Genomic DNA, 19,649 nt, shown 5'->3' with positions numbered 1-19,649 from the left:
CTGAAACTGACTTCATTCAGTGTCTTGATTTTTGTTCTAGAAATGTATGCAAATTAGCACATATTTCATTAAATAATGCCTCGCTTGCATATTTAAACCTAACATTTTAGAAAACTTGTAATACAAAAAATGTTAATATGCAATTACCTATGTAATCAATCAACTGGGTAAGGCGATAACTATTAGTTACTAGTATACTAATAGTATAATATATTGGCTTCAGTCTGACTAGACTGTAATTCATAAATGTATATACTAATTTATATAAAAATATTCTCAACTTCCTTATATATGAAGCAGCTTGACTTGAAAATGAACAAAACAGTATAATTGTTTGACACAATCTGTACTGTGTAAAGCACCGTGTGACTGAATTTCGTGTTTCATAGAATCATTAAACAAGCAAATTTAATGCGCTCTGTACTGTGCTGTACTGCGGTTGTACCATATTAAAGTAATGGTAAAACCATGCTGCTTTGATATATGCAACGGTAATAATTTACTAAAACATTACCCTTTTTAAGTGATACTTCAAAGTATACATATTAACGTAGCACTTTATTTTTCACTATTTACGGATTTCTTTAGTGATAAAAGCATGCAAATGTGTCGAGAATTTGGTCTAATCAGTATGTTTGTTATGCTCATGAAATCAACAATCGAGGAGACACATTTCATCCTGTACACTTTTATTGGGCTACACACCGACAAAGGACACAATTCAGCTTTTGAGGAACAACAAAACTGTTCATTACAGTACAATGCAAACCCTAGTGCATAGGCTTCAAGTTAGTTAGGCCTAACCCCGAACCCCAGAGTCTGTTTACAAAACAAGAGTCAAAAAAGGGGGAACTGGCAAAGCATGAGATTCCCCTAAATATACAGTATAGAGCAAATAAAGACGCTTCCAGAAACTAACCGAGATATCTAAACAAGTCCTAACTTTCCTGCCAAGCAGTCACCTCAAAACCAAACGGCATCATGGGTGCGTTTCGCTTATTCGAGACAGAATGGACTAAAGCAAGCGTGAATCTAAAACGTGTTGCGATTATAAGGAACCGTGGCGTGCGTCTTCAATTCCGAAGCCGTTCCAAGCTCACCCCTTCTAAAACGAACACGTTCTTTAAAAAACAAGTAATATCATTTACCCAGCATGCCTTTGTACCGTTCAATACAAACATTCGTTCACCAAAGTCACGTTTTTCCTTCTCCAAAGCACTGACCTATCCCTACGAACACCAAGCACATTTCAAATAATAATAATAATAATAATAATAATAATAATAATAATAATAATAATAATAATAATAGTACAATAAAGACCACCAGTCGAATCAGCACGCGGTAACGACACACGTCACCCCGGCGGGGCCCATTTTAGATGGAGCAGGTCATGTAACAGTTAAAGCGTCAGAAAGTCTCATTGTGTCGTTCTGGGTTCGACTCACAAAACACCACAATCACCAACACCAAAACCCAGCGCCGCCCGATCCTCATCCACAAACACTATTCAGCATCATCCACGTTATATGCACACACACGACACCAAGCTGAAGAATCATTTGTACATAAATAACGTTCACGCTCACGAAAGGTGGATTCGATGGCGTACGCGTTCACGGCGAACGGCTGTCTCGAGAAATCCGACGGTAAAGAAAGCATTAGTCTTGACAATATTGCACAAACAAGACATAAATAAATAAATAAACTCTTCCGTTAAGAACATCGACCACTGTTTCTCAAACCACCATCAGGGGATTTTCTTGGCGAAAACCCAAAGAAATCACCACATGAAACGAAACACCATTTGTGTTTGGATCACTCTTTACAAAAGACATAAGACAGACACACATGCACATAAACGCACAACGGATTTTTGTGCCGCGATGGTTTCCGATCACAAATACTGTCTTCAAAACTCTTTCAAAAACACAGAGCCACTAAAAAGGAAATGTAACGACCACGGTCACAGGCCTTTACTCTCTTCTGAACCGGGACTGCTCCAATCACGCTGTGTCGCTTGCTTGTTTTATTGATATCAGTCAAATCAAACAAAAGGAAAACGTTAAGCGTGTTGCTATATTCATAGAGAATCGAAATCCTGTTCCTCGCAAAACTACTGCTGAACTTCTATTCGTACTACGAGGTGTCGTCTAACACTGTGATATTCTTAGCACTGGTAACCAAACGTGTCACACAAACATCATTTTCGAAAAAATAAAAGGTATGAAATGACATTGTTGAAGCACGGTAGAAAAATATCTCCTGTTTGCACATGTTGAGGTGGACTAAATGTGGCTTGGAAGCCATTACACAAAATCACTTCACAGAAGCGTCAGCAGGGGGCAGTCACTTCATTTTTGGAAGGTGGCGGGGAGGTGAATGCTGATTTTCTCACCACTTCCTGTTTGGCAGCAGGAAAGAGATGCACAATCAGGAAGAATGTACTAGACAATAAAAAAAAAGTTACTTTGTAAATATAAAAATGACACATGCAGGGGGATACAAATAAAAAAAGTGTGGATGAACAAACAAAAAAACACTGAAGAGGGAAAAAAATAAAAACATCTAGAGTGCTAATGAATACAGCATCAATGGTTTCACCGTTGAGCTTATTCAGTCTGCCAAAGCAAGTCCATCCTAACAGAAATACCTAGAGTGTACAGCTACAGACTGTATATTCAGTCAAACTATTTCTTAATAAAATACATTTTATGACTGCAAGCCAAAAGCATCTAATCAGATGCTAGCTATTGAACTCCAAGGGTAAAGTCCCTGGAAGTGAGATTAGATATTACGTCCTCAAAGTGTGACAAACATTAGTATCTTATGCAAAAAAAAAAAAAAAACTAATTAGTAATGACAGTATGTTGTACAGCAATTGATTTCAGTGCCCAGTAGTACCTCCAACACTTGGAAAATGTGGCAATTACTTCCCAGATGTAGTTTTCAAGTATTAGTACTGCATCTCAAACTGGGAAAAAAAGAAGTGCTAAAAAAACAACAGAGAGCAAAGAAAGAAATGGGACAATCGGCTACAATGTTCAAGCCCAGGCGATCACTTGAGGCGCTGGGTGACATTAGCAAGTGCTACAGCAAAAGCCTGCACAGCTGAGAAGGGGTACTGAAAGTCCAGGATGTACGCGTTCCCGTCGATCCTTCCGAACTGCATCACCTGCGCAGAATGAAACGGGTCACAAGTTAAAAAAAAAAAGCACAAACGGCGACCGACAGAAACAACATCTGAAGCCTCTCGCGTACCTGTCTGCCCTCGAGCTCGATCTGGAAGTTCTTTGCCGACTCCTGCGTGACTCTTCCTCCGAAGTCCAGCTGGTAGACCTGCGTGGCTTCGTTCCAAAGAGGCTGTTTGTTGGCCATGACGTAGACGAAGCCTTGGCTGCCGAGGCCACGGTCTTCTTTCTCGTTGGCCTTTCGGCATTTGATCTCGTCCAGCTCGCAGCCTCCCGCCCGCAAGTTCCTTTTGGCCTTCCAGCTCTTTTTACCGCTCTGGCTCTGGTTCATCAGCTCGTCGCCGCTGATGAAGAGCTCCGGCTCGCTCTCGGAGCTGTCCTGGAACTCATTTGTGGTGGCCTTGCTTAGCTTTTTGGCTTTCAGCTGCTCTTTCTGGCCTTTCGGTTTCTTCTTGTCTCTTCCGCCTAACCTCGGACTGGAGATGAGGGAGTTGAAGTCACCGAGGGCACGGCCCTCTTTTTTGGACTTGCTGCCCCCTTCCGTGATCGCTGGAACGTTGGCTTCATCTGCCCGACTGTTGTCCAAACGCTTCCGGTTCTTCTTGCCGAACCGGTCCGCTCTTTGAGGAACCGGGCTTTCGTTTAGCGAGAGCACCTCCTGAAAGCCTTCCCCAGCCTCGGCGATGGCCTCAGGGGGACTGACCGCGCTCTGGAGGTCTGGAGGAGGCGTAGGCAGAGGGGGAGGTTGAGGTTGAGGGGGAGGAGACAGAACAGGCTTATCCAGCATGTGGGAGGTCTTTGGCGGAAGGGACGGGGCAGGACCCGGGGGGCTTGGCATGGGCGGACAGGGATTGTAAGAACCCCATGGATGGAGAGGAATGGGTGTCACAGGCAGATTAGAACAAGAAGCCGTCCCAGGGTACATTGGTGGGAGGGGGCAGCACGCAATGTTGGGCAAACTGGGAGGATAGCCCGGTGGCAAGAGCACCGCTTGGTCTTGCTGGGAAAAGGGAAGAGGAGTAACCACCTCTTTGGGAGATGCGGGACGTGGAGAAGCCTGCACCGTCTGAAGGGGGGGACCGCCGTAGCCCGCACTTGGCGGATAGGGAAGAGCAATCTGGTACGCTCCTGCCGGCTGGAAGGTTGTGGCGTTAGGACTTGTCGGAGACTTCGGCGAGAGGACGAACGGAAGACGGGAAACGTCCAGATGCTGCGCGGGGCTGAGGATGAGTGGGGGAGGTTTGTGGGAGGCAGGAGGTCCAGAGGTGGGCAGAGACGCCGTACGCTCTTGAGGAACCCAGATCTCTTCAGTGGCAGATGGATCCCATTGATACGGCGGTGGCCGTTTGACTGTCAAACTCACCACCTCGGTACCGAGAGCCATTTGCCTCAGAGACTGATTCAATGCCTCGTCCTCTGTAAAGGCAGAGTTGATATAGTCAGCCCTTTCCCGGTTTCCAGCTCCACTAGCCACTCCGCCGGTGCCGTCCATACTGAGCAGGCTGTAGGAGGATTGGGAAGGCAGAGGCGAGGCACTGTTGGAGTGCACTATGACAGTGCTGTGAGGTGCACCACCTCCGGTGGGTGGGAAATCTTGCCTAATGATCGTCCCCCCAGCTATTCCGTTACTTCCACCGCTGGCGGCCCCACCGCCGACGGCGCCGTTACTGCTGCACTGGCTGCACGTGTAAAGAGCCGTTGGCCCTCTCGGCTGGTAGGAAGCGGACAAAGTACTGGCTTTGGCCTTGGAGGGTAGGGTCCTCTGGGGATCCAGCATCTGAGAAACCTTCAGCGCAGCTTCCCGACTGTTGCGCCTCATGGTAGCGTGAATCAAGCTGCTGTCCAGTCTCTGGCCCGGGTTCCGCCCTGCTCCGACCTGATTGGCTGGGTCAGGGTAAGGGGGTGGGTCCCCGCTGGGTATAGAGTACCTTGGCACAGTGAGACGGTTCAACGTGGCTGAGGCGTAGGGCAGCTGCACCTTCTTCCCCTCTACCGCAGAGGAAGATGATGAGACCCTGAGGGTGGCAGAGCTTCCCGGGCCCTGCAGCGTGTAAACATTCTGGTTGCAAACAAGTCGCGTGCGGGGGCGGCACACCTCCTCCACGTTTCCGCTGCTGTCAAACGTGGTGATGCGCTCGTAGCCCAGCGGGGTTGGGTACTGAGCTGCCTGCGCACCGGGTGGATACAAGGTCAGGTCCCCTTTCTTTACACAAACTTCCCCTGAGGATGAAGCGCTAGAGCCGCTTCCCGTCGCCCCAGCGGTGGAACTCGTAGAAGCGGCAGCCGAAACTGTAACTGTGGCAGCCGCCACCGCAGCGGCGACTGTGCCGGGGTAAGGAGGGGGAGGGTTCATTTTGCTAATCTCAAGAGGGGCGGTAAAAACGACAGCATCACCCTCAGCCAGTTGTGGGGCAGAACGAGTAGTTTTAATTTTAAGCAGGAGCTCATGCTCCCCGCGCTCCGTACTGTGCTCTGCTGTAGGGGGAGCGACTGGTATCGCACTCTGCGGAAGCTGAATGACTGGGCATGATGGTTGACCTGAGGGCAAAGTTGGAACAGGGATTTGGATCTGATGCTGCTGCAACTGCTGCTGCATTTGCTGGTGCTGCAGCTGCAGTTGCATTTGCAGATGCTGCTGTTGGATTTGATGCTGCAGCTGTTGCTGCATTTGTTGTTGGATCTGCTGTTGCATGTGTTGCTGCTGCTGTTGCTGCATGTGCTGATGCTGCAACAACTGTTGCTGCTGCAGCTGATATTGTTGAAGCTGCTGCTGTAGCTGTTGATGCTGCTGCTGCTGATAATGTTGCTGCAGCTGCAGCTGCTGTTGTTGTTGTTGTTGTTGTTGTTGTTGTGATTGCTGCTGCTGCTGCTGCTGTTGGGATTGCGCAACTAAAAGCCGACCAACTTCCATACCTCCAAAGATTACCTGTCCAGGACTGGAATACCTGGCAGGGACAGTGTACTGGGCCGTAAGCACAGTGTCCTGCTGTGCTTGGTCAGAAACCCCAGGCGGGGCCACAGTCGATGTTGGATTGGACAATACATCTAACTGGACGTTCTGATTGGCTAACAGGGATTGGACAAGGCCAATGCTTTGGGTTGGGGACATGGCTTGGGCGGGGCTGTGTATGGGGGCGATGGGTATGTTGACAGTGCAAGGTGGATTATCGTCAGTGATTCCTGATGCGCCTGTGACAGGCAGGTCATCCTCATCCTCACTGAAGACATTAGGACTAAACAAAGGTAGGTTAATGTATTCCACTGAGATCTTCCTCACCTCAGGAAGGTAGATGGTCATCTGTCTGGGCTGGAGGTGAAGCAGACTTGTCTTGTAGATAACTAGTGAGAGGGGAAATGTGTATTAGAAATCATGGGATGGATAAACAAATGTAGTATTTTGTGGTTTATATTACTGAAAGAAACAAAATACCTGCACCAAGATTTGTTGGCAAAAATGCTGCAAGCCCCACAATTTTGAACTTTGTTCCCCATATGTTCGATGTAACTTGCGCAAGATAATTGTGCTAAGAAAGGAGACATTCGGTGAGCTCTAATACACACATAAATGTTTTTGCAAATTGTATAGCCAGCACGGTTTATAATTTAGCTGCAGCGAGTACCTGCGTAATGTCGTCTAGCGGAAACTCTCGCCGAGTCAGGCTCGGAGAGCCGATGGAGGGCTTGCGAATGGGTAACCGAGGCGATCGGGATATTTCCTGCGCGGTGCGGGAGAGCTTGGGGGACTTACGGGGATCTATATTTATCCTGTTGGTAAAGGGACACACTAAGTCTCTACAGAGAAGGTAGCAAACGAAGAAAAGAGTTCAAGGTGAGTTTGCAGCAGCATGCAGTCTACAATTGCACAACATGTCTTCAGAACTGGAGTATCCATGAGTTTCATGCTACCGAGATGAGCTCTATTTTTAGGAAAGCATTTCATGGTGCATATTAAGCAGGTTTGAATGTGCATCTACAACCATGCAGATAATTTTTATGCACAGGTGATCTCAATTAAATGGTCAATGCGTAGCCACATGAACTGCAGTGCAGCGTCTTATTATTCCACTAATCAAGCCACGCAAATCCAAAACATGCAGTACCTGGGAAGTTTGGGAGACTTGCTGCCTCTGGAGATCTTTGGTGATTTCTTTCCAACCCAATCATCATTGAGCTCAATGTCACTGGAATCTGAGCAATTGCAGCTGTCGATCATGGAGGGGATGAAGCTGTTTCCATACACTTCATCTGTGATACAGGAACAAAATGAGCCGACCAGGAACTAAACCGGTGTGGCATTGTGGCCAAAACTGTACTCGCATATCCCCACCTGTTTTCCCGTCAGTCTTTGGGTCCATGATGACAAATTCAGGGCGAAGTTTGCTAATCCTACGGCCTTTCAGAATCGGGACGAGCCCCCCCAGATACTCAAGGTACAAGGTGTAGCACGGGCCGCCCACCTCCGGGTTGTCCTCGGTGCGCTTCATGGTGCAGTGGAGACGTTCGTTTCCCGACGTCGGATAGCTAACAAAGTCCCGCATGTTGTTGGGATCTGGGATGGGGGGCTGAAGTGAGGAAAGGGTGCCAGAAACAAAGACGGACAGAAATGGGTATTCCTTGAAATACAGAATGTACTACACAACCAGCAGATGCATGTGCAGAACTGCCTGTAAACTGGACGATTTCTACCTTAATGGTGGGAGCGAAGGCAGAAGACACGTATGTGCTTAGGCGAGAGGGCATGCTGAGCTTGGCCACGTCTTTCTCCTCGTGTACTGCGCTGGCGATGACCTGCTGGCACAGCAGCTGCAGACTGGCGACCCTGTGCTCCACGCGCAGCACGTACAGCGCCGGGCCGCTAGCCAGAAACAGACGCGAGTCCCGATGGCCCCAGCACAGCGTACTGATCGGCCTCTGAACACAGATGCAGATACAAACATACGGTAAACCCAGAGGAAATGTCAATGAAACAGTCCTGTATGCATGAGATTACCAGGGTTTTATGAGGGTACATTCAAGACTTTTAAGCGCTTTTTAAGACCAAGAAGAAAATGTTTAAAAAAAACAACACCACCACACACACACAAACAACAATTAAAAAAAAAAAAAAAAAAAAAAAAAAACATTTAGGGAAAAAAAAAACTCATTGATATGTTGCACTTAATGAAAATACAACTTCCAACAGATCTCTACTTTATATATTTTACAAAAAAAACACGTTTAATAAGGTATTAACGGCTCAGCTGCTGAATAACTACTACTTCATCTTCCGGTCAGACTGAATAAAGTGATGTATTGTGATGATCAGTATTTTTGTGTTGCTTTGTGTTTGAGAAACAAAATTACATAAGATGTCTTGTTTTCTGAAAATATGATCAAATATATTCTTCTGAACCTAATTCAAAGCGAAAACCGGCATTCGTGTTTAAGCGTAAACTCTCACGAAACAAGACTATTTTGTGGTTAATGCCCAAACACTCACCTGAGCAGGTGTTTCCAGTGAGTAAATGTGTTCACCACGAACATTGTAAAACTTAACAATGGCATTTCGGGTGGCTTGGGTCGGGTCAGAGGTCATCACGAGTCTCTCCATCCCAGCAACAGCCAGCAAGTCGCCCTGAGAGCACCACTGCACCACCACATCTGATATACGACGAGCATGAACATTATACACAATTTCACTATCCGTGAAAAACATTAGAGCTTTGTAATGACGATCACACATGGCATCAGTGTACTGATTCAGCAAATATCGATTGGTTTAGATTGTATTGGATCCCCCCCCCAACGGACTCATTATAGGAAAATCCATTTGGATTTCAACAGATCCCATTCTGTTCTCTGTGGTCCGTTTGTGACAGTAAGCAGGAGAATTAACGCTCAACAAGCACCAGATGCAGTGACCTAATGATTGCAATGATTGTACATTGTATATTTAAATAAGCTTGTAAGAATATCGACAATAAGAACCTTTGAGGCCGGTGCGTATTAGCGTGGGTGAGAGGTCATCGTAGTTGCTCATCAAACTGACGTCTCCAGACGTGAAGCAGACGGTCAGCAGCGGCTTCAGACTGTGCACTGAAAGAAAATGAACGTTCATGTTCAGACTCTTTTTGTAATGTGTTGATTTGTGTTTTCTGTTCATGAATACAATAACTAGTCACGGTGAATGAACACCAGGGAACACTAGGTGAACCGCTGCTACTACAAACAGAGAACGACAGGAACACGATCACATGAATGATCCGTTTCATGTGCGTGTAAGACGGGCACGTCAGGAGAACGGACTACAGGATGATAAATCTCCCGCTACGGCAGCAGCTCCCGCGACTGCACTTGAACAATCCCGACACAAACACAAGATCAATATGCATCTGAGGAGAGCCATAAAAACAGATTCATTCCGCGACCGCTTGAAAACACACAGACGAACGCGAGCACACGTTACCCTGCAGAGGCGTGTAATCGTCCGAGTCCGTGTCGCTCTCGCTGCTGTCCTCCACCAGGAAGTTGGGATAATTCCACGCCATGCTGGCGATGCCCTCCGCCTCGTGCAGCAGGATGTGAGCCAACATCCGCCCGTGACAGTCCATGACGATCACCTGCCCGTCCGCCGTGCCAAACAACACCTGACGTACAAAACAAAACCATTTTGAGAAAATCTTTTAAACTGTAAGTCTTTAAGAGCTGCGCAAATAAAATTACTGCAGAACAAGCCCATACGATCGAGTTATCATCAATTATTCCTGCAAGTTTACATTAAACTGAACACCAGATACAGTTTGTGTGACCAAAATAGCAATAACATCAAGATTTGTTTTCATCTTACTTTCTTTTTTTGATTTATATATCTATTATAAAACTTTTTCATTACTATTTTTGGAAAAACATTTTTCTCTAAAGCACTTTGAATCACCACTGTGTATGAAATGTGCTATAAAATAAACTTGCCCTGCCTATTAAAATAAGAATGATGGATATATAATTGAAATAAATATTATTATTTCATTTGATTCTATTAAAACAATTCATAAAATAATGATGTCATTTTTTAATAATATTCAAGACTGTAAACATATTTAACTCAGTAAAACCTTCTGAAGTTTAATATTGACATTAGGCCGTATCTTGATTGCCATTTTTTATGATTCAAATTTTCTCATTAATTAATGTCATTTAATGTCACAAAAGCGTAACTGAGCAAATGTCGTCACCTGCTGGTCGTCGGGTGTCCAGATCCCACAGGTGATCTGACTCTCCAGGTTGATCTCGGAGGACCAGTGTCGCTGGCCGCTCACCGAGCCCACCAGCACGAAGCCGTCGCGGTAGGAGATCAGCGCCTGCATGCCGTCGTGAGACCAGGTGAAGTCGCTGACCTGCGCAGGAACAGCGCGTTAAACACCGCAGCTCGTGAGGGAACGTTAACGGAGCTTTAGGACGCCTCACCTGAGCTCCTCGGTCGTTGACCAGCTCGACAGACCAGCGGCCCTCATACTGGATCCAAACGAAGATGCCGCCGTCGGTGTCGCAGGTGGCCAGCTTCTGAAAGGGCTCGTTCCATCGCACCAGCACCACCTGCGAGAGCAGCACATCCGCCGCAGTTAACACTGCTCGTTCACAACACATTTACAACTAAACCGTACGGTCGAACATCACGCTTCGAATGACAGAAACTTAACAAATAAATAAACAGACTGCAAATATTGATCATATTCTGTAACACTAGATTATGATTCGCCAATGCTGCTTAAATGCGTTTTTTAAAACATAATATGCATTGACAGTGTGTTTTTATGGCATTTTGCAGGGTTCCCACAGCATCTGACCAACAAATTTACCAAGCGTTTTGAGTAATATCTTTAATTTAATTTAATATTTTTTCATTTAATGGAAACTTGGAGCAAATCAAGCCAATCATTTTAAATATTTAAATGATTAATATTTATTTAATTTTAAATATTTAATTTTAAAATTAACATTTAGGGTTTTCTTTATATGTTTTTTTCTGGCATTTTTGGTGCATTTTACTGATAATTAAATGTAAATTTAAAGCAAATCAAATCATTTAGTTGATTTATTTTAGAACCAAGCAAAAAAAAAAAAAAGTGAGTGAGTGATTGAAGGATGATAAAATCATAAACATTTACTTTTTCAGGCCTTCAAATCACAATTAAAAAAAAAAAAAAAAAAAAAAAAAAAACTAATTCAAAATTTTCCCTGACATTTTGAAGCAAATCTAGTGAATATATTATAGAATCAAGCAAAAATGAACATTTATAGATCTCAAAAAACAAATTAATTAAATTGTTCTTAATTACAATGTATTTTCTCCCTACTCTTTTAATGATATTTGTGCATATTTGAAGCAAATTTTGATATTTTAGAACCAAGCAAAGCTGTATATTGTACTGTCAAGTGTGTATTTATATTAAGAGACCGCATGGCCTCTCAGTAATGAAAGAGTGAGCAGATTTCTGAGATGTTCCCTTCACAGACACACACCGATCCGCGTGCAGACGCAGGTGAACACACACGCGGCTCTATATTAAGACGTTCTGCTCGCACAGACAGTGACGCAGCGGTCGGTTCAGCAGATCAGGCGTCACAACAACATAAGACTGAAGATCCGACCGATGCAGGATTACAGCACAAGCCAAAGCAAGAGTCCAGAATCAGTTTATTAACTCTCTGCCCAACCTCTGACAGCAGACGCGCGATCAACACGTGCCCCACAAGGCCAAGACGCGCTTATATGCTGCACGCACCTAAACATGAGGTTCTCTGCGATTAAACGTGCTGTGAATGTAAACTCAGCCGCTCTTTATAGAAATCACCAGTGTGAACTGAAGTGATAAAACTCAGCGCTTTTACTTCAAGAACCAGATTTAGCATTGGACATCAAATAATGATGCGATGCAGAAACTGAAGCCATTTAATGCTGTATATCACATGCGTGCAGACGTGTCTTCAGTCTGAACGAAGAACAGATCCTGATCCGCTTACATAAGGTGCCTTCACTAGAGGACAGACCTACAAACTGTTTCCAGAGGAACACAAAAAGAGACACAAGGCATAAACGTGTGTGACTGAATAAAATGACCATTTCATCTACTTTTTCAGGCCTTTTTTTATTTTTTATATAGGAAGATACTTTTTTTTGCAGTGTATGCCACACTTAATGCTCTGACTTAGGTCTTCATGGTGCAACCACGAATTAAGACATTTTAAGACCTTTACCCACAGAAACCCTGGAATATAGAAATAATGGAAGTCATACGGCTTTGGGACGACATGAGGATCCTCTAATGAAAAGGTGCTCTAATTTCCCCCATATTTCTTCATTGAAATGCTGCTAAAGCACTGCAGATAACACACACCGTGTGCTCTAAATGGGCTGCCGACTAAACTAGGTAAGGTTCCTTTTCTCCCAATCTACTATTTTTAGCGCCGCGCGGCCTCACTTTACTGATAATATATGAAAGAGCGTGAGTGTGAGAAGCAGAAGCGGCCGTCTGAGTGTTTTTATATCAGACGCAGATGACGAGACGCTTTAAAGATGCAACAAGGTTAAGAATCCCAGCAGAGAACGGATTACAGCCGTGTATTTTTATCCCGTCTATTTTCTGCTCTCTTTATGTGTGATGGACACTCGCTGATGAAAAACGCTCGGGAGACGGAAACAAACCGCACAAATGACACTTTGGCGTCTTGTTACTTGTTTTGAAGCGTTAGACGAATCCCTTTGGGAGCAACGAGTTACTCCAGATGAAGTATTCGACAGAACTGAGCAGGGCAGGAAAACTAGGCCGCTTTAACTTCCAACAACACTTATGACAACATCTCAGCTCAATCATGCCAACGTTAGCACAGGATAAATGACCAAACTATTTTTCTTTTATTTTCTAATATTTAAGTTCATTCAAGTTCAACATTTGGTCTGCAGTCATTCTATATGACTTTAGCTGGAGTTTGGAGATCAAAGCGAACGCAGAACAACACGCGGTGGTTGAGCGTGAGACGAGAGATGTTCTGCTAACGAGGGCGTGTGTCTCATAACTCAAAACCTGACAGATCTCATTAACCCGTGATCATTTCACACGCCGCTGCACGTCTGTCCTGCGCTCGCTGGTCTCCATTCAACGGCTCCAGAAGATCATCAGACGATAGCGCATTCAGAAACGCCGTTCCTAAACATAACAGGCTTTAAATGAGAATTAAATGACATCAGTGTGATTTTCACAGGATCCTGCAGCTTGTGACCAACGCTTTTCCATTTACCAATTCATATCTATAAATGACTTCACCTGTCAGACAAAGGCTGTTTTTAAAATGCAAATTTGCACTTTTTTGCAAAAAACTAAACAAAGCAAAAAAACATGACACACCAAGCAAAACCTTTTATATTCACAAGAGATCAAGTGACAGACTGATGAAATGTCCACTGAATAAATTAAACCATTCATTCTAGATATTTTAGAACCAAGCAAAAAGAACCTTAAGTAAAAATGGAAATGAATATTCACAAAAAAAAAAAAAAAAAACAATATGAGAAAGTGACTGAAGGACAAATTATATTTACTTTATCAGTCCATGAAATCACAATTTGCTCTTGGCCTTTTTTAAATGCGATTTTCAATCAAATTTTTTAAATGCAATGCATCTATTTGAGATGTTTCCAAACCAAGCAAAATGTAAGCAAAAGTAAGTATTTATATTAAATTATTATTATTTTTTTTTACCTTTTTAATGTATTATTAAATGCAAATTTAAAGCTAATTGATTCATTTATTTTAAATATTTTAGAAGCAAAATTATATTCACAAGAGATCAATTAAGGATCAATAAACTGGCCGACAATTATTACAGTTACTTTTCCAGGCATTGAAATCACAATTTTGAAATTAAAATGTATTATTCCCTGCCATTTTAAGTACATTTAGTCATTTACATTAGATATTTTAGAACCAGTTTAGAACTAGTTTAATAAAACGATCAAATACTGTACCCACAGTTTTAGAATCAAAATGTATTTGTGTGTGTGTGTGTGTGTTTCTAACTCCCCACCTCACTGTTGTGTCCCCTCAGGTTGAAGTTGATGCGCTGTGGTGTGGGTCGGTCTCTCCTGCAGTGGCTGGAGGTGAAGGTGACGCCCACGACGCCCCTGCCGTTCCCCGTGGCCAGCCAGCCCTCCTCATAGTAGCGCCTCCTGCACACGGGCTTCTCCTTCTCGCTCCGGGGCACGCGGCCCTTCCAGGAGAGGCACAGGATGTTGGAGTCGCTGCACAGGACGGGCCCGTGCTCCACCGCCGCAAACATACCTGCCCGGAGCTCCGCGCGCAAATCCACAAAGTCACCCGGCTCACCGGCGGGTCCCTGGGGTCCAGGTGAGAGCGGCCGCTGGTTCACAACCACTTCCGGCCCAAAAGTACCGCATAAAACCACCAACCAGGCACATAAATTATGCCACGCCGAGCAGCCTAGACACAAGGAGCGCCGGTCCGGGGAATATCGAGGACGGAGTCCCTAGCGATTCTCCAAAGAGCAAAGAGACGGAAATGTCCGAGTCACAGAAAACTTTCTCCTCCTTGACGCTGGCGACTTAACCTCATGACGTCATTACGGCCGGTGCCCCGCTCCTGGTGACGTCATCGACGGATGGAACGCGCCTCCACGCGTGTTCATGGCAGCGGCAGCGCGCGGACGGGATTCTCCTGCGTGTCAGCTGCTCGAGCGCGGGAGCGCCGGCTCCGCCTGTGACGTCATGGCATCAGAGGAGCCACCGGCCAATCAGCGTCGGGGATTCCTTTAAGAGAACAACGGCAGAATACAAACCCAATTAATGATCGGGAATGTGTTTACAGCGCTGATATAAGCCTCGCAACACACGGGCACTGTCGAATGATGCTGAAATGATCGAAAACACACCAATGAACTCGTTCATTCGTTCGTTTCTGAGGTACCAGAAACATCGTCTTTCTGTAGCACTCATGGCGCTTTATTTGCCGTTTTACCTCAGTATTTCCCCGAGTTACGCGCCGTAACTACACAAGACGAAAAACGAAACCCCCACGTTTATTTTATGTCTAGTTATTTCGTTAAACGTGTAATTACAGTTCAAAACAAAGCGATCCTTCATCCAATGCTTTGGTTTGCGCGTTGAACATCCATAACGCATCATCCTACCTGTTTTATGACAGATCCGTCAATAACAACGGCGTTCTGAGAATTAAATAAGGATAATTCGCTATAAATATTGAACTCCAGTCGTAACGATCCCGAGAAAATCAAACTCAGATGAAGATGTAACACGTGCTGTACGGCCGGATAAAATCTGTACATGCATCCAGTGCATGTGTCTAATAAAACGCCATTCCAAGTGTCGTCTCGTTAATATAACGCGTCTTCGCCTGATTTGTGTGTGCGAGGCTTTTGTTAGCTCCGCAGCTACACTCACTTCACGCGCTCCTCACTGTTTTTCCGCTTTAAAACGCACGAAGTGGACGTGCTAGAGGAACGGAACCGGTCCACGGATGACAACGAACCCCGAGCGAACCCGCCCTGCTGTTTACCTGTGCGTGTGTGTGTCCGATGAGTGTGTTTTTAGCGCTGCTGTCTCTGACTCGGATGCTGTCTGGGCCCCTGCGCTGGGTCACGTGACCGCCATATGATCGCACATACATCAGCCGCGGCGCTTTTATTTTGATCTCATTTCCACAACCTGTACAGGACTTGCGCTTTTATAAGATTTCACACTAATACAACAGAACAGATATACATTTATTGGCATTTTAAAAAATAAATCAAACGAAAATAATTAGACGGTCATGGAAAAAGCGATGGGAACAGTTAAGTGTTGTATTTTTCGTTTATTACGTCTCAGTATGCATTATTCTCTAAAATGATTTAGAACTACATTTAAATAGAAATAAAGTCTGTATATTTCTACGCCTTCACGCAGCATTCAGCAATATAAAACACAACCCGAACACGTGAAATGCAGAATGTCACACACAAGGAAAATAAAAACATAAATAAATCATGCTTTGGTAAGTCATTACTATGAGACAAAAGTCCCAGTGTATGACATAATGGAAACTGAGGCATAAAAAGTCATGATTATGAGATAAAAAAGACGTACAGAATCGAAATTATTACATAAAAGTCGAAGAAAATTTCTTAAAGACAATCCTAATTATACTTTTGACTTTTATCTCATAGTTATGTTTTTTACGTCATTATTACGACTTAGTCTGTCTTTTTAGAAAACTTTATTTTTATGGGGCGGAAACAGTGTTTTAACAAATAATCCTACCTGTCAGATTGTGCTACCAGCCCTGTGTTTTTCATACTGTAATGTTATGTTTAGGGTTGGGGTAGGTGTACACGTTAATAAAGCCTCACACAATATTAATATCATGCTGGAAGCAAAATCTGATAGGTAGCATTTTTCGCTGTCGAATTATGCTACCATCTGTTTGAACGGGAGGTAGCAAAATCTGACAGGGTAGCACAAATTGTCAGGCGTCCTTATTTCTGCGTTAGTGAAATCTGCAGTATAACAGTTACTGTAAATATAGTGGGGTTTTCTGCACGTCTTCTATAATCATTCAGTAATGTTGATGTTTAGTGTTGCATAATAAATGAGCACATATGACAACAACATCGACTACTTTTCCACACAGTGTTTTAGTTTAAAGACAAAAATACTCTAAAAGTGGCTAAATTAATCTCATAAACTCACCAGATTTATTGCAGTTTCATTCACTGCCATTAGACGCGCCGTTTCCCTCGTCTCTGTTTTGACGTCGCTTCCGTTTCCTTCCCGCTGAGACAGAAAACATGGCGGCCTCCATCGCGAGTTTAAGGACCGTTCGCGTCCTGTCAAAGATCATTCCCGGACGCTTCCTACCGGTATTGCTGCTTCTTTCACGTGCTTGTCTCTGTGTTTTTATTACACTCTCAGCAGTTGATCGTGTTTTAATCGTTGTTTGTCATGTGTTGTGTATCAGGCTGCTGCAGTCCGGCATCAAACGGTCCGTTCACGGTCAGTTTCTCTCTCTCTCTCTCTCTCTTTCCTCAGGGAGATTGTAAAGAGTTGGGCCTGTTTGACAGATTACTGTGCTTTCAGATGTTTGGACTCCACTGAATACAAACTGAAGCTCATTTAACGGTTTAAACGTGTGTGTGTGTGTGTGTGTGTGTGTGTACACACAGGTTTGTCCACTCCGCTCCAGTGTCCTCATCGCTGTGTCCTGCTGTGAGTATCTGCATCACACTCGTCCTGTGTGGATCACATGAAGCCCTTCTGTGTGTGATTGTAGGCTGTGAATGTGTGTCAGGTGTCGGTGTCAGAGGAGCCGGATGTGCTCTATCAGAAGCTGTCGGTGCGGGTCAAAGGTCACGACAGGGCCGTGCTGGACAGCTATGAGTTTTTCGCGACTCTGGCGGCTCGAGAGCTCGGCCTCAACCTGAAGACAGTGTGAGTGAACTTGATCGAGAGCCGAACTCACAGAAACACTCGAACGGAGAGATCAACCTGCTGCTTTCTGCTCCACAGATTTGAGGCACCAAAACACATCGATAAACTGACGCTGCTCAAGTCCGTTCACATCTTCAAGAAGCACCGAGTGCAGTACGAGATGAGGACGCATTACAGGTGTATTGAGGTGAGTGAGAATTCAGTCATTCACAGAAGAAATTAACATTTGTAGAGACTGTATTCTAAGAAATATGTAAAACTTTTTTTTTAATATTTTAAAAATGATGTAATTATATATTATACATCTTGTTTATGTTTGCTTTAGGAATTATTCAAAACAATTTATATATATATAAATGTTTTTTCAATTTATATTTACATTTTAATTATATACACGTGTATATATTATACATTTTATATAAAAAATATAAAATAAATTATATGATGTATCTTTTATTTTAATATTTTATACATAAAAATATATAAATTAATGTTTTTTAATTGTATAGTTTAAAATACATACTCTGTAAAATGTTTCAGAAACTCGTTACATCGGTTAATTTCAGATCTCCGGAGTAACGGGGTCGAGCGCGCGGGTTTATCTGGAGTATATTCAGCGTAACCTGCCGGAGGGTGTTGCTATGGAGGTCACCAAGGTAACGGCAGCACAATAAAGCAGCTGCTGCAGACAAACACAGCAGTGACATGAGTAGAGATTCACCAATCACACGTCCTTCATATAACACTCAGTGCTTGTGTTTCTCTACAGACCGCGATTGAAAAGATCCCAGAGCACATTCAGAAGCCGCTGTGGGACGACAGCAATCTGGAGCCGTCCGGCCAGCGATGAACACGCCGTCAACCCGATTCTGAAATACAGCAGAAGCTGTGCAGCATGTGTTTGTGTTTCTGTCACTGAAACAAGATTCAAGTAGAAATTCTGACGGTCAGTGTGTGTACATGCAAACCAGGAACCAGATACATTTTATATACATTTCTTTTACGTTATAAAAGAAATTGACACCAGCCCACCTTCTCTTCCAACTAGTCTTTTGTTTTTTGTAATATTTTCCTATTTATTTTGTCGGTTAATATTGACTATTTTGTTTGAAAATGTCACATCTACATTAAAAAGAGATCTTCAGCATCATTCAGTAAATCCTTATTTCATTACCCATTTATATATAAATAAATTATATTTGTATATTATAATATATAAAAGTTACATTCATATAAAATTATAATATTATATAACACTACATGTACATAAATAAAAATATTTTACATATAAATGTAGAATTCAGTAAACAGACACATTTGTCATTTCTCTTTAGAAGTCAAACGGTTAAATCACGACATCTTCAGTCAACAATGAAAAACACCAAAACAGATTTGCAGAAACGTCATTCCTTTAATGCAGGAGCAAAACTAACGACACACATGAGCATCTGAGGACAACAGACCGTGACTCTACAGGATGTGAGCGAGTGTGTGTTACTTACAGGTGCGTCTGCGTCTGCGCAGTCCTGCAGCACAAACCAAATGAGTCATTCTTCTGAACCGAAGCAGTCAAATGACTCACTGCTCGCCCGCGGCCTCCCGCTCGCTCTCACACACACACACACACACACGAAGAGAACAGCACAATGTGTCAAATACACTCATCATCTGAACAATTACAATAAAACATAAACTACTTAATAAAGAGACAGTTTAGAAATATGACAACAGAACTAAAACATTTACAACCAGAAGTAAATAACAGATTGTCCAGTCTAGAGATTCACTGCGATTCACATTAGTGTCAGACTGAAGGAGTTTCCTCCTCTTACCTGAACAGCAGAGATCTGTGCTCTTCTGTACGAGCCGCCACTGCCGCTGTTCATTTTGTATAATTTAGTAACTGTTTATCACTTTAAAAATGATACGTGACTCATCATTCGGCATTCAGAACGTCTGTAGAAGCTCCTTAGGCTCTGAAC

At 43.6% G+C, this 19,649-nt stretch overlaps 2 protein-coding genes across 4 annotated transcripts; one reads left to right on the top strand and one right to left on the bottom strand.

The window, feature by feature from the left end:
• Positions 1-672: 672 nt before the first annotated feature.
• Positions 673-17,054, bottom strand: tulp4a (TUB like protein 4a). Of its 3 annotated transcripts, none has more exons than XM_051107184.1 (14): positions 16,930-17,054; positions 14,253-14,991; positions 10,635-10,763; positions 10,403-10,564; positions 9,637-9,817; positions 9,159-9,266; positions 8,671-8,831; positions 7,878-8,102; positions 7,519-7,753; positions 7,292-7,436; positions 6,812-6,983; positions 6,622-6,715; positions 3,262-6,530; positions 673-3,175 (listed from the first exon to the last, which is right to left on the bottom strand). In XM_051107184.1, the coding sequence occupies exons 2-14, from the start codon at positions 14,502-14,504 to the stop codon at positions 3,059-3,061; spliced, it is 5,250 nt and encodes a 1,749-aa protein (XP_050963141.1). In that variant the 5' UTR covers positions 14,505-14,991; positions 16,930-17,054; the 3' UTR covers positions 673-3,058. The 3 variants fall into 3 exon arrangements, with proteins under 3 accessions (XP_050963141.1, XP_050963143.1, XP_050963142.1); XM_051107186.1 differs by having other exon boundaries at positions 6,812-6,956; XM_051107185.1 differs by lacking the exon at positions 16,930-17,054 and adding an exon at positions 15,758-15,847.
• On the top strand, positions 16,974-18,817 carry mrps10 (mitochondrial ribosomal protein S10). Its single transcript, XM_051107190.1, has 7 exons — positions 16,974-17,099; positions 17,198-17,232; positions 17,403-17,445; positions 17,528-17,667; positions 17,746-17,854; positions 18,234-18,323; positions 18,437-18,817. Exons 1-7 carry the CDS (start codon positions 17,028-17,030, stop codon positions 18,515-18,517), a joined length of 570 nt encoding a protein of 189 aa, XP_050963147.1. The 5' UTR covers positions 16,974-17,027; the 3' UTR covers positions 18,518-18,817.
• The last annotated feature ends 832 nt before the right edge of the window (positions 18,818-19,649 follow it).

Source organism: Labeo rohita, chromosome 4, assembly GCF_022985175.1.
Source record: "Labeo rohita strain BAU-BD-2019 chromosome 4, IGBB_LRoh.1.0, whole genome shotgun sequence".
Lineage (NCBI taxonomy): Eukaryota > Metazoa > Chordata > Actinopteri > Cypriniformes > Cyprinidae > Labeo > Labeo rohita.
This window is presented reverse-complemented; position numbering and strand designations above follow the sequence as displayed.

Bases quoted from the DNA above. Each gene is read 5' to 3' on its own strand.
- tulp4a (XM_051107184.1), bottom strand. From the start codon at position 14,504: ATGTTTGCGGCGGTGGAGCACGGGCCCGTCCTGTGCAGCGACTCCAAC. The intron at 6,716-6,811 runs GTACTCGCTGCA...CTCCTTTCTTAG, and splicing joins CGCTAGACGACATTACGCAG to CACAATTATCTTGCGCAAGT. The intron at 6,531-6,621 runs GTATTTTGTTTC...CCCTCTCACTAG, and splicing joins GCCAACAAATCTTGGTGCAG to TTATCTACAAGACAAGTCTG.
- mrps10 (XM_051107190.1), top strand. From the start codon at position 17,028: ATGGCGGCCTCCATCGCGAGTTTAAGGACCGTTCGCGTCCTGTCAAAG. The intron at 17,446-17,527 runs GTGAGTATCTGC...AATGTGTGTCAG, and splicing joins CCTCATCGCTGTGTCCTGCT to GTGTCGGTGTCAGAGGAGCC. The intron at 17,855-18,233 runs GTGAGTGAGAAT...GGTTAATTTCAG, and splicing joins CGCATTACAGGTGTATTGAG to ATCTCCGGAGTAACGGGGTC.